General features: G+C 37.1%; 1 protein-coding gene across 3 annotated transcripts in view; it reads left to right on the top strand.

Annotated features, from left to right (window-relative positions):
- Positions 1 to 13,678, top strand: part of LOC134530391 (espin-like) — a 98,440-nt gene that overhangs the window by 27,862 nt on the left and 56,900 nt on the right. For all 3 annotated transcript variants that reach the window (XM_063365168.1, XM_063365167.1, XM_063365169.1), the window contains one exon: positions 2,699 to 2,833. In XM_063365168.1, the coding sequence (XP_063221238.1) occupies positions 2,699 to 2,833 (135 nt within the window). The remainder of the gene's footprint in view (positions 1 to 2,698; positions 2,834 to 13,678) is intronic.

The raw sequence follows: 13,678 nt of genomic DNA, 5'->3' as shown, positions 1-13,678 counted from the left end.
AACAGAAAATAAATTTTTTAAGACAATTACGAAAACATTTTCTGCTCAAAATTTAATCTAATTTAATGTTTACGGCGCAGCCAAAATTCCAGAACGAGACAAGTATCGTCATAGTCATACTAAGAGACATATCAAGCACACTTTTTAAATTATTTCATGTAATAACAGGAAACAAATAAAAAAGATAAATTAAAGAGATCTCATGTAAGTGCACACATTTTCGCTTATTGAAAACACTTACTGTTCATAAAGCAATTAAACCAAAATACTAATAACTAATTATATGGCCGGAATATTCATGGAAGTAGATGAAAAAGGACACCACAAACTTGCAAACGGTCAAAGCACTTGTAACAAAATCTTTCCTTGAACCAATTATTTATAACATATACTATCACTTTATAATAAAGCAGTTGTCTGTATTTATTTATTTATTTATACTTTTGTGAAGCACTAGACCTAATATATAAGGGCCTACTTTTGGTAGCAGGGCCTAATGTACACTTATATATATATATAATCCTTATTTAAACGTTGTTTTACTTGCCATTTTGCTGAGCTCCTAAAATATGTTTTGGGTCCCTGTATTTCCCTTTACTTTTTATGAGGCTATTTATTTCAGTATTCTATGTAGAATCGCGTCACCTTTGTTAGCATAAAAAAAAAAAGGTTTGAAAATCTCGTCATTGCTGTAGGTCACGCAATCGCAATCCTGCTAGTTTTAAATGTTACTTTGTAGCTGAATTTGGTAATAGAAACTGTGAGTCGGCATTTTGTAGATAAAATTTCGTGAATGGAACGGAAATGTGTATCCGCGGTGCTGCCATTTGTGGTAAGATAAAAATGAATAGAATCAACTGTTTAATGAATTTTATAAATATGGGCAGTAGTTAAAAAAAATTAACATTGCTTTTATAGTTTATATTTAATATTTTTATATGAGAAAAAAACACGTATTTTAAATGATCGGAATTATTTTTAATAATTCTACGTTAAATTTCATGTCCGAGTTTCGAATTGTAATTGTATTTTCAACATGAGAACACATGCATGTGCTTGTTATCGAAGTTCACATCACTGGCGAATACTAAAACATTTGCTCACGTGTTTTTTTTAATACCCTACAAAGGCCTCCCAAATCAACTTACAGAAGTAAGCACGTGTTGATGGCAAACCGAACGACAGATTTCTCCAATAAATAATAAAGGCATATTTCTATTGCTTCGTTCCTATATGTAATCCCTGTTAGGGTATAATAGGAGATTTATCAATCTAGTAATAGTTTTATCTTCAAATCATATAATCTTCATATTAACTTATTTTCCGAACGACAGTTAACTCGTGGAATAACCCCGTGTCCGTGTTAATAAGACTGCAGATCGTCGCTCTACCACTCTGGATCTGGGGTAGGGCGCCTGCCTTGTGACTTGTAGGACCCGGGTTCGCGCCCCGGCTCCTCCAAGGTGAATTGCCCAGACAAAATGGCGGCATTTTTCTGGTATGAATACAATCCCTTGCAACAAGTCAGGCTACCAAAGATACGGTGGGTGGATACAAAAAACCTATCAGGGTGGCTTTCAAATGTGGAGCCCGTTTCTTTTCTAGGGCTCCCCATGCGGGGGTTCTCCGGGGTCGAGGAGTTTTGCAAAAATATTTGCTAGTTTTTTATATGATAATTGTAGCATTATGATCCCACAATTTTATAAATAATTAAATAATATATTATCATTCAAACAAATATTTCATAATTACTTTTGTGCTTAACGTTTAGTGACTTAGTCACACGTAAAGACATTATTAGATTCGTTTTACTTTTACTAGATAATTACGATGGCCAAATTATTAAACTTATGATCGCGATATCTAGTTTTTTATTTTCTTATTTTACCTATAAATAGCTGATTATGTACACATACGAAAATAACGTTCGGCGTTATTTTAAAGAATGCTTGCTATGTTAAATTTCGCGTTTGAGTGTATTTGCACAGAGGTTAGATGTTACACCTCACTGATAATGGTTTTTCTCAAATTTCGAAGATACACATTGCAATAGTCAAGTTGAAAAATACAATTATACATTTTTAAATCCAATTCGCATTACTTCGACACAACTCAGCAAATTAAATAGAAATATATTACTTTAATTTTTAAACTGTATCTATTGTTTGACGTAAAATTAAATGCTATGCTTTTACCATAAAACTACGCTTATTATAATGCTAACATTATTACTTGCATTTTTCTTCATATTGATGTTCGTAATTTCCGATTTAAAAAAAATTTAAATTTTTTTTATCGAGAGATTTATTCAAGTGACACTCAGGACTAAAACACACATTCGACAATTGATTTATCGCTCTTATTGTGAATTATTTTGTTGTACAGATGAAACAGAACACGTCAAATACAAGTTACTATAAAACCTGTTGCAAGAAATTAGCAAATTGACAGTGTAATATTTTAAAAACAATCAAGGGCGTCGCGAGCCGATGGCTTAGGGGGAAAAAGGGGGGGGGGGGGCAAGTTGTGGGAAAAGTATGTCTTTTTCTGCATTTGGCTACACTTTTTTGAATCTCTAGGGCTCTAGGGGGGCAACTGCCCCCCCCCTTCACCACCTCCCCCATGGCGTAGCCCTTGAAAACAATGTTGTTGACCATAAACAACTACACCTGTACAATTGCCAGCCTTGCCTGTGCAGGTGACGGCAAGATGGCGCTGCTGCTGCTGCTGGCCTGCCTCGGGCTGTTGGGGGCCGCCAGGCGGGGGCGGAGGCCCTGGTTCGTCCGCTGCATGGACGGGGGCGACTGCGGGCCCGCCAGGTGCTGCTCCGTCAGTAAGTAGGGTCGCCGCTCCGAGGCGAGCGAGTGGCTGATCCACAGGCGAGGTACACAGCACGAGTATACTTATGGTGAGATTACAGGGCACGTGCAGTAGCGGATCCAGAGGGGGGGCTAAGGGGCTCAAGCCCCCTCCAAAAGCATCTGGGTCCACTATTGTTTTAGGGTTTGCCTTGATAAAGCCTAGCCTCAGATGGGTAAAGCCCCTCCCAAACCAAAATCCTGGATCCGCCACTGGGCACGTGTTGTCACCCTAGTCCAATCACTGGTAGACGAACTGGGCAGCATTAACATCGAATTTGTTTAAAATTTACTATACCAAAATAAATGACAGAAAATAAACTTTGTATCGAAGTCGATTGGAATGGAAATGCCATCTGTGTGTAAGTCGCGGAAATCTAAAAAAAAAAAAATTGGCAGACCCGCATAATATTAACTTTCGTGAACATAGGGGAATGTACTAAAGCGTATTTGTGTGCCTAACTGAACTTTATAATATTATAAAAATACTTTATTTATGTTATAAATATATAGTCATAAAAAGAAATAAGGATTACCTACTAAACAAATATAAATTACAATTTGGACAATCCTTGGTGAACATTAAATGAAGATATAGCGCAGCGTTCGCCATACTGTAGAGACTAATGATGGAAATTTTACTGTTAAATCTGAATTTTTGATTAAGTTAAGTAAGGTTTTTAGGAAGTATTACAGACTGATTTCTGTCGTTTAAGCTAAAACAAATATACATACATAACGTATCTATTTGACAGCAAATTTTTGTTTCAATGATAGCGCTACGTTTTTCATGGTTTAGATAACCGAAATAATGTACCTATCCTTGAGGCCACTCTATCTTAGGTAATAAATTTTCACATTAATTTCCAACAGGAATAAGAATGTCTTCAATATCGGGTTGGGTGTCACTTCGGCTGAGGATTCGACAACGTTTGAAACTAATAACCATTACAGAGTTGAAGCAAATATATATTTAGGATAGATTGCACTGATGACGTAATGAGCATCGAATTGAAGTCAGTGAGAGCTGTAACTCCAAAGGTAATAGACCTTTAATTTTCTCGTGAGTGAGCACTAATCGCAAGAGCAGAAGCAATTAGCAATGCATAGAAGTGTCGTAGGTATCGAATGAGGCAAAAAGTAGCCAGCAAAAATGAGCCGGTTGGGCGCAAAATTCGCGTTCGAGGGAGCCTCAGCCTTCTACCTCGCGAGAGGCGACGGGGAATGCAGAAAATAGTTTGGTAATGGACGTGGATATGATAATGATATTGGTTATGGAGTCATTTGAGCCAGAGGTAGTGAAAAAGGGAGGTGCTGTCATAACTTAGAAACACACAACTTAGAAACACATAACTTAGAATTTTCTAAGTTATGGCAGTTCTAAGTTATGACTTTCTACGTTATGAAGTTTCTAAGTTGTGTGGTTCTGCGTTGCGTGTTTCTAAGTTATGTGTTTCTAAGTTATGACAGTTCTAAGCTGTGTTAGTTCTAAGTTGTTACTTACTACGTTATGACGTTTCTAAGTTGTGTGGTTCTGAGTTGCGTGTTTCTAAGTTACGTGTTTCTAAGTTACGTGTTTCTAAGTTATGACAGTTCTAAGTTGTGTGTTTCTAACTTGTGATAGTTCTAAGTTATGACTTTCTACGTTACGACGTTTCTAAGTTGTGTGGTTCTGCGTTGCGTGTTTCTAAGTTACGTTTTTATAAGTTATGATCGTTCTAAGTTGTTTGTTTCTGACTTGTGATAGTTCTAAGTTATGACTTTCTACGTCACGACGTTTCTATGTTGTGTGGTTCTGCGTTGCGTGTTTCTAAGTTATGACAGTTCTAAGTTGTGTGTTTCTAAGTTGTGATAGTTCTAAGTTGTGACTTTATACGTTATGCCGTTTCTAATTTGTGTGGTTCTGCGTTGCGTGTTTCTAAGTTATGTGTTTCTAAGTTATGACAGTTCTAAGTTGTGTGTTTATAAGTTGTGATAGTTCTAAGTTATGACTTTCTACGTTATGGCGTTTCTAAGTTATGTGGTTCTGCGTTGTGTGTTTCTAAGTTGTGTGTTTCTAAGGTGTGTATTTCTAAGTTATGATATTTATAAGTTGTGTGTTTCTAAGTTACATGGATTTTTCCAAGTTTTCTAAGTTATGTCAGTTCTAAGTTGTGACTTTCTAAGTTATGTGGTGTTCCCTGAAAAAGGGTCCCAATTTTTCGTGGTTTGGTGTCGCAATTTTTCTGGCGCGTTCGCCCGACCCCAGGCGGCTGTGGTTCAAAATACAGACTACCAATAATTTTTTTGTTGCTATTATGACTATTCAATTTTACAAAATGTATTCCAGGATAGTTTCATGTTTGTACATCTCCTGATGTTTGCGAACACATACGGGTTATGTTGCCACACGTCTTCAGCTCGGGGATGTAGCACTTTCTGCTATTGAACTTATTGAACTTTCAACCTGTTGAATGTCTGTTGCGTAATGTGCGCATATTTAATTGCATTTATTGTGCACACTAAATTTTCACCCTCAACGCCAACAACGATATATAACCTCAAAAATGCAGGCGATGGGGGAAATATCACAGGTTCAGCGTTAAACAGAATTATAGATAAGCTTTAAAAAGGGGGGAAAATATTCACAGTATTTCCCTTAAAGCAATAGTTTAATTTTGTGTCAGAGTTTCATAGTATTGCATTATGAGAACACACGAATTTGCTCGTTACCAAGGTTCATTGTTTACACATCACAGGCGAGTTCTGAAAGACTCGATCAAATATTTTTCCAGGTTTTTTTTTATCAATATCACAATACAATAAATATGCATTGTAAAAACAACAAGGTTGGCCTCATCTGAGTGATCACATTGTAACAAAATGAACCCATATTTTGACAGCTAATGTTCAGTGCCATGTTGGTTTGACATATATGTATTATATAAAAGTGACTGTGTTTAATGACGGAGAAGCTAATTTATACAACTCCGTGGTAAAAATAAAAATCCAGCGCTTAAAATACCTTCACAGAAACTATAAAATTTAAATCTAGAGATAACACAATTTATTATGGTTTCGTTTATTTTTCACTCAACATAATACGACATAAAAATTGTTTTAATTCAAGTAGGTTTGGTTTTACGATTATTTTCAAATATTGATGTGGTCTTAGGATAAGCTTCAAATAATACTATATGGCCCTCGAATTAGTTTCAAATGATGATATATGACCCTCGAACTATTTTCATATAGTGAAAGATGATCATCGAATTAGTTTCAAATAAGGATACCTGGCCCTTGAAAAGAGTGAAGTGTGTTGACTCTAGAGCATTGCGTCTGTGGCCATAACGTCCTGCAGCACATGTCTCAGGTTCCAATGGAAAAGTAATTCATAAACTGGAAATCAGGTAACGCCAGTACGGAGTAGAGGGGGTGTGACCTACGTTGTTGCAGTGGCAGGACGGTACATGGTGCCGATGTGCATGCCTCTGAAGAGGAGGCCGGGCGAAGAGTGCAGCCCTCACCCGGTCAACCTGACGGCGCGCTACCCTCGGTCCACCGTGGTCGACCTTACTGACGTGCACATGGAGAGCTGCCCGTGCCAGCGGCCCATGACCTGCAGGGAGGGCATCTGTCGACACGTGGACATCGACTCCAACAGCCTGCTGGAGCAGTGACCAGCCATCGCTATGGCCTGTCCTCGCCATGGGCTCATGACCTGCAGGGAGGGCCTCTGTCGACACGTGGACATCGACTCCAACAGCCTGCTGGAGCAGTGACCAGCCATCGCTATGGCCTGTCCTCGCCATGGGCTCATGACCTGCAGGGAGGGCCTCTGACGACACGTGGACATCGACTCCAACAGCCTGCTGGAGCAGTGACCAGCCATCGCTATGGCCTGTGCTCGCCATGGGCTCATGACCTGCAGGGAGGGCCTCTGTCGACACGTGGACAACGACTCCAACAGCCTGCTGGAGCAGTGACCAGCCATCGCTATGGCCTGTGCTCGCTGTGGGCCCATGACCTGCAGGGAGGGCCTCTGTCGACACGTGGACATCGACTCCAACAGCCTGCTGGAGCAGTGACCAGCCATCGCTATGGCCTGTCCTCGCCATGGGCTCATGACCTGCAGGGAGGGCCTCTGTCGACACGTGGACATCGACTCCAACAGACTGCTGGAGCAGTGACCAGCCATCGCTATGGCCTGTGCTCGCTGTGGGCCCATGGCCTGCAGGGAGGGCCTCTGTCGACACGTGGACATCGACTCCAACAGCCTGCTGGAGCAGTGACCAGCCATCGCTATGGCCTGTGCTCGCCATGGGCTCATGACCTGCAGGGAGGGCCTCTGTCGACACGTGGACATCGACTCCAACAGCCTGCTGGAGCAGTGACCAGCCATCGCTATGGCCTGTGCTCGCTGTGGGCCCATGACCTGCAGGGAGGGCCTCTGTCGACACGTGGACATCGACTCCAACAGCCTGCTGGAGCAGTGACCAGCCATCGCTATGGCCTGTGCTCGCTGTGGGTCCATGGCCTGCAGGGAGGGCCTCTGTCGACACGTGGACATCGACTCCAACAGCCTGCTGGAGCAGTGACCAGCCATCGCTATGGCCTGTGCTCGCCATGGGCTCATGACCTGCAGGGAGGGCCTCTGTCGACACGTGGACATCGACTCCAACAGCCTGCTGGAGCAGTGACCAGCCATCGCTATGGCCTGTGCTCGCTGTGGGCCCATGACCTGCAGGGAGGGCCTCTGTCGACACGTGGACATCGACTCCAACAGACTGCTGGAGCAGTGACCAGCCATCGCTATGGCCTGTGCTCGCTGTGGGCCCATGGCCTGCAGGGAGGGCCTCTGTCGACACGTGGACATCGACTCCAACAGCCTGCTGGAGCAGTGACCAGCCATCGCTATGGCCTGTGCTCGCCATGGGCTCATGACCTGCAGGGAGGGCCTCTGTCGACACGTGGACATCGACTCCAACAGCCTGCTGGAGCAGTGACCAGCCATCGCTATGGCCTGTGCTCGCTGTGGGCCCATGACCTGCAGGGAGGGCCTCTGTCGACACGTGGACATCGACTCCAACAGCCTGCTGGAGCAGTGACCAGCCATCGCTATGACCTGTGCTCGCTGTGGGCCCATGACATGTATAACTTGTGGACCACAAACCGAACTTCCGTTGAAAAAGAAAGAATTGTTTGTTTTAAGCAGTGATAGGCAAAATGCTTAATGAAAAGGACTGGCGAGAGAGAGAGAGAGAGAGAGAGAGAGAGAGAGAGAGAGAGAGAGAGTAGTCTAGGAACTTGCTCACTTGTCGTTATTGTATTGTTACGTTGAACGTATGCAGACATTTACACTGAAATGATTTAGTGAGGGATTTTGATACTAAAATGAAATATTACTTTCATAACCTGTAATGGAAGTTATTAGCCTATACAATTGACTACAAAAATTTATCAAACAAATATGGTATCTCTCAAGGAGAATTTAAAGAGTTGGTGCGTGGATTATTTGGAATTTAAAAAAAAAATCAGTATATAAGAGTACGATCCCAAATGTACATTTCCTATCAAAATAATTTTTTGTGGTTATAATGAAGTATAACATTAATGTTTTGGGAATTATGTAATTTCTACGATTCTTTATTGTGATCAATTTTTAATTTTAAACCAGTTATAGCTTGATTTGTTTTTCTAACCAATTGCCGACCAGATGACTTTAACTTTAGAACACACAACCCCTCCGTGGCATCTCTTCTTAAATATAAAATTGTATGGTTTGATAACTACCATCGTTCCATCACATGAATGGCACAAAAGAAAGTGGAATGTTTGAAGATTAGCTGTTCGTGCTGACGATGTATTTCCAGTGACGCCTAGATTTCTAAACTGCACCACAACGATGGCAATACCTAAATACGCCATGACGTATTTGCGAGATGCTGTTCCTTCGAAAATAGTTTAGTCTAATTTGAATTGACTAGTCACGTTTCGGCGTTTAGATGAAGCTAAAATAAGCGTGTGTGGTAAAAGTAAAAACGCGGCGTCGTTTTTAAAATACTATTAATAAGCAGTATATGCAATTCTTGTACAGTATACAATTCAAAATTAAACAGTTTAAATAAAATGGGTCATTATTTCAACATAAATAGAGACCTAAAATTATTTTATCACATTTTGTTTTTACTAATTTTTTTTTAAGTTATTGAAGTTATACTTCTTTAGGCGCGTTATAAAAAAATGATGAGAGTGAAATTTTAAAATGCGCGCGCATCACTGTAACACAAAATTAACAGGTTGAAGCTGCCCCCTAAACCGCACAATAAGTCTCGAAAAAAGCTACCAACAAAATAGAAATAGAATCTCTCTATTAGTCACACATGTTGGCACGCTCGTCGCCTCTGATCACTGTTTTCATATTTATAATATTTATCCACATGTTTCTATTATCTACATTCACAACAAGTTTTAGTTTCATACAAGTGCTAATTATATATGTGCTAATAAATTATATTCAATAGTGATTTAAATTAAATATTTTGATTAATATTATTTACTATTCGTAAATATTAGTAAAAAATGGTTGTCTGTAAAGTCGGTTTACGGACGATAGTTTAACGTGACAACGTCATAACAAAACATTGATGAAATGATTGCATACTTTTATGAATAAAATTGAATCATTTTTATTGAATTATCACTATTTTGTATGGATACAAAGAAGGAGTGAAATGAAATCTACAATTTAATTGATAAATTTACTTTTATTTGCACTCATTAATTCAAATATGTTTATTTCTTTAACGAAGAGATTATTTTAACTATAATCTTTATACGTGTTTGCTATTTAACTTATTCCAATCTGCGTTATTCTGTTAAGGATAGGACGATGATAGGAAAAGTAGGAAACGAATGGGATTGTTTCAAGTTTAATGTGCCTCGAAAAAGTCAAATCGATGGTTGTTCCAATCGAGTGGAAGAGAGATAGATGCGGCGCAAGCGTACAATGAGCGTAACGAGATACAGCGTAACAGGACAATGTGCATTACGGGACACTTTTTCGTGCGTGCAGCCGGCGTTCATCGATTTATTAGACGTCACGTCAAAAAAATTGTGCCTTTATACGTTTTCAAGTGCTCCAATATAATTGATGTTAACTATCCGTATGTATTAATTATTGATATAAATTAAAATATTATTATTTAATATAATTAATACTAAATATTATTACATTTTTAAAGTTAAATATTAATTCTTGGTTATTTAATATTTTAAAAATAAATAAATAAATTTAATAAAACATTTAATAAAAAAATTGTGATAAAAATAAAATCGAACATCAAATTAAAATATTAATTTTTAATATTCATTATTAAATTGAATAAATAATAAACATTTATAAAAATAAATTAACAAATTTAATGAAAACATTTTGATAAAAATGAAAAGTGAATATTAAATGAAGAAAATAATAAATATTAAAAAATGAATAAACTTAAATTAAATATTTGAATTTATTATTAAATATTTATTTTCTTTTAAAATATTAAATAATCAAATATAAATACTTAAAATTAAGAATCTTATAATATTTAGTACAAATTATGTCACATATATTTATTATTCCCTAATTTTTTTAAATTTAATTTTTCAAATTTAAACTGAACATTATTGACTGTGTTGACTATCTTTTCCCAGCCCTTTTATTATTTTATTGTAATTAATTAATTGCATGAGATTAAAAACTATTTTTAATGTTGCCAAAGAAGTATAACATCTCACGCGCGTACATGAGTACACGCATCCATTTTTTTTGAGTAAATTTACGTATAGCTCAAAATACGTGGGATCAATGGAGGCAAAATGTGTAGGTGTGTTCAATATTCTTAACTTTTTGCTATAATGAAAATTAACACCAAAACGTTTATGTGTGCTCACTGTTAACAGATTTTTTTAAGAATACAATTATTATAGTGGATTCTTTTAGCATTTTGCTATGAAAAGTGACATCATCATTAGAATACACCCTTCCTTGGTGGGATCAGTACATGTTACTGCGAATCATGCATATATGTTTTTTTAAATATTTATTTATGTATATTTAATTAAATCAAAGCCAGAATAAATGAATTTATTCGTTTCCCATTGTAACTGCCAAAACATTTAATTATAAACACTAAAAACTGTGTTAACTATAATGAATATAACTTTTACATAATATATTGAAGTGAAAAGGAAAAATTTAACTATTATAATGTAATGAAAAATATGATAATGCCGACAAAACCAGTTATCTACGTCAAACAAATTGAGTTAGCTCATTTCATTATTTATTTTTGTAATCTTGGTACTAAACACTTTTGTAATCTTTGGGTATTGATCCCCATCGTTAATCAACTATAGGCACTTGTTGCCGGTTAATTAACGTCTGCACTTAACCTTGCCTGTCTAATACTATTTGAAGTAAAAATGTCAATATAATGTGTATAATTGAAACAATTTGTGATTTTTGTTGCGAAGTGACATTCTGAAAGTATGTTGTCGAACAACTATACCATTTATATAAAACCTGTTTCATTTCATCTCATGCCATTCTGCTTTCCATTGCTTGCTTCGATGAAGAAAACTCCAGCCGAGTGTTGACATCAATATTATATGTTAATTTATTATAATATAATTTTTGTATGAATAAATATACATATTTTACACCCCGTTTTATATGATTTATTTTGTGTTTAATTGATTTATCTGAAGCCTTTGTAATGTATCGCTAAAGGTTGCAACTTGAGTCACTAGTTTGTACAAGTAGCCAGGGACAAGAACTTATCTTACGCCCCTCCCCCTTGTCTACCTTTTTTTTTACAAACCAACTAAACAATAACTTTTTTCCGACAACACCTAATACCACCACACATATTAATTCCACTATTCCCAATTTTTTTTTGTATTTATTTAGATTTGTTTGCAGTCTTTGCAGTCATTTCATTTTTAATACATCGCATGTTGGATAGTAAGTGAAAAATACCAGTTCTCATCAGTCCGTCAATCACGTGAACAGCAGACAATCGGAAGGCCCGAAAAATTCCATCCATCCGTCAAAGCTCCCCAAGCTCCATAATGTTAGCAAAACATTTCCGGCAACCTCTACTATCATCAACATTAAATGTTTTTAACTTAGGTTAGAACACATTTTTAACAACTGAAAGATTTTTATATAAATATCGGGGCGAAAAAAATAATAAATTATCTATTAAGTGCTTCATTAAGAACGTATGTTGGCAGCATCAAAATAGAAAAGTATTTCACATTGAGATCCGCTCGGCTTGTTGACGGACTGACTCGAAGGTTCCTCACTGAGTCAAGGCCGAATAACCCCCCCCCCCCTCTCCATGGTATCAATAACTTGAGTTGTGTGTTTCCGATGGTGGGAGCACAATGCAGTATTACCTCATGACACGCTTTATATTAGCTTCACCTGTATGTTTGTTTGTAATCGACTCTTTGGGTGCGAATTTGACCCACTTTAAACGGTCAGATTTCATTCAAACTTTGTAGATTTATCGAGGACCGATGACAATACACTAATTTGATAAGATTATTCCATTATTCAATTTGCAAAATAAGATTTTTGTCAATCTATATCATTTCACAATATTTAGTAGGCTTTGTTTTATCGCGCCAAAGACAAACTGAAAGAAAAGAGCACGAACCTACTAAATATTGTGACATTTAATTAAATGAAAAGTGAGAGTGGGTTACGATTATTGTGAACAATATACTTCCTTGAAGAGAATATTATCTGTATTTGTAAAAATATGAAAAAATAACCTAAAAGAAGGGCTTTAAATGTTGTTTCTTTCGTTAAATAGAGAAACACAATTACGTCTTTGTGGCATTTTACCAATTAACCAAGAGTGAAACATTATTATAAAACAACATTTTCTGCAAATATTTCACGAAACATGGAAAAATTTAGGTATGATTTTGCTGTGAAACCAACAGCAGATAGGAAATCAAACACCATATGCATAACCTCAATAGCTACACCTGATGGGCAGATTTTTGAAATTACACTCGAACACCAACCTGCAAATCTACACAAAGCAGTTACAAATACTCCAAACTATGCCAAGGTCAGTAAATCATTAAATAAAAGACATCAAACACGGAAAATATGGATTAGTTTGGGTAAATATGTGGTTGGGCGGTATTTGTTTAGAAAAAAAATGTTAAAAATCCGAAAACACTTTTATTCTATGCCATTTAACTTCATCTTTTCATTAAATCCGGCGGAGATAAGAAATTCCAAATACTTTAGGAGATATAGCCGTTCTTATTTTGCAATACAAGACCTGTGCAATCATTCGACCATCACAATTTTTTTTATTTTGCCGTGTGTTCGTGAATGCCTAATTAATTAAAATGGTTGATTAGGTCAGGTCAGTTACATTATAAATACTTTCAAACTAAGCGGACATTAATAATAATGTAAATTAATTATAATGGTTGTTTAGTTTTAAAGTATTTATAATGTAACTGATCTGACCAAACAAACCGGGACAAAGGATGAACAGTAGGAACTCACGTATTTTTTTTTTTTACTTATTACTTGCGCAACAATATCCAAATAACAAATAAAACATTAAAATTTGAAACGTTAAAAACTCACCTAAGTTAGAGGCGGGTACAATTCCTTTGCCATTAGTAGAACATGATGTAGTCGTTCACCTACGTCGCGAAAAAAAAAAGAAAGAAGAATTCATACACAGGTATTGTGATGAAAATTAAAATATTCGATATCTCCTAAAGTATTTAGAATTTTTTTTATCTCCGCCGGA

The sequence above is a fragment of the Bacillus rossius genome, chromosome 3, assembly GCF_032445375.1.
Source record: "Bacillus rossius redtenbacheri isolate Brsri chromosome 3, Brsri_v3, whole genome shotgun sequence".
Taxonomy (NCBI): Eukaryota; Metazoa; Arthropoda; class Insecta; order Phasmatodea; family Bacillidae; genus Bacillus; species Bacillus rossius.
Note: the sequence above shows the minus strand (reverse complement) of the source record. Positions and strands in the feature narration are given on the sequence as shown.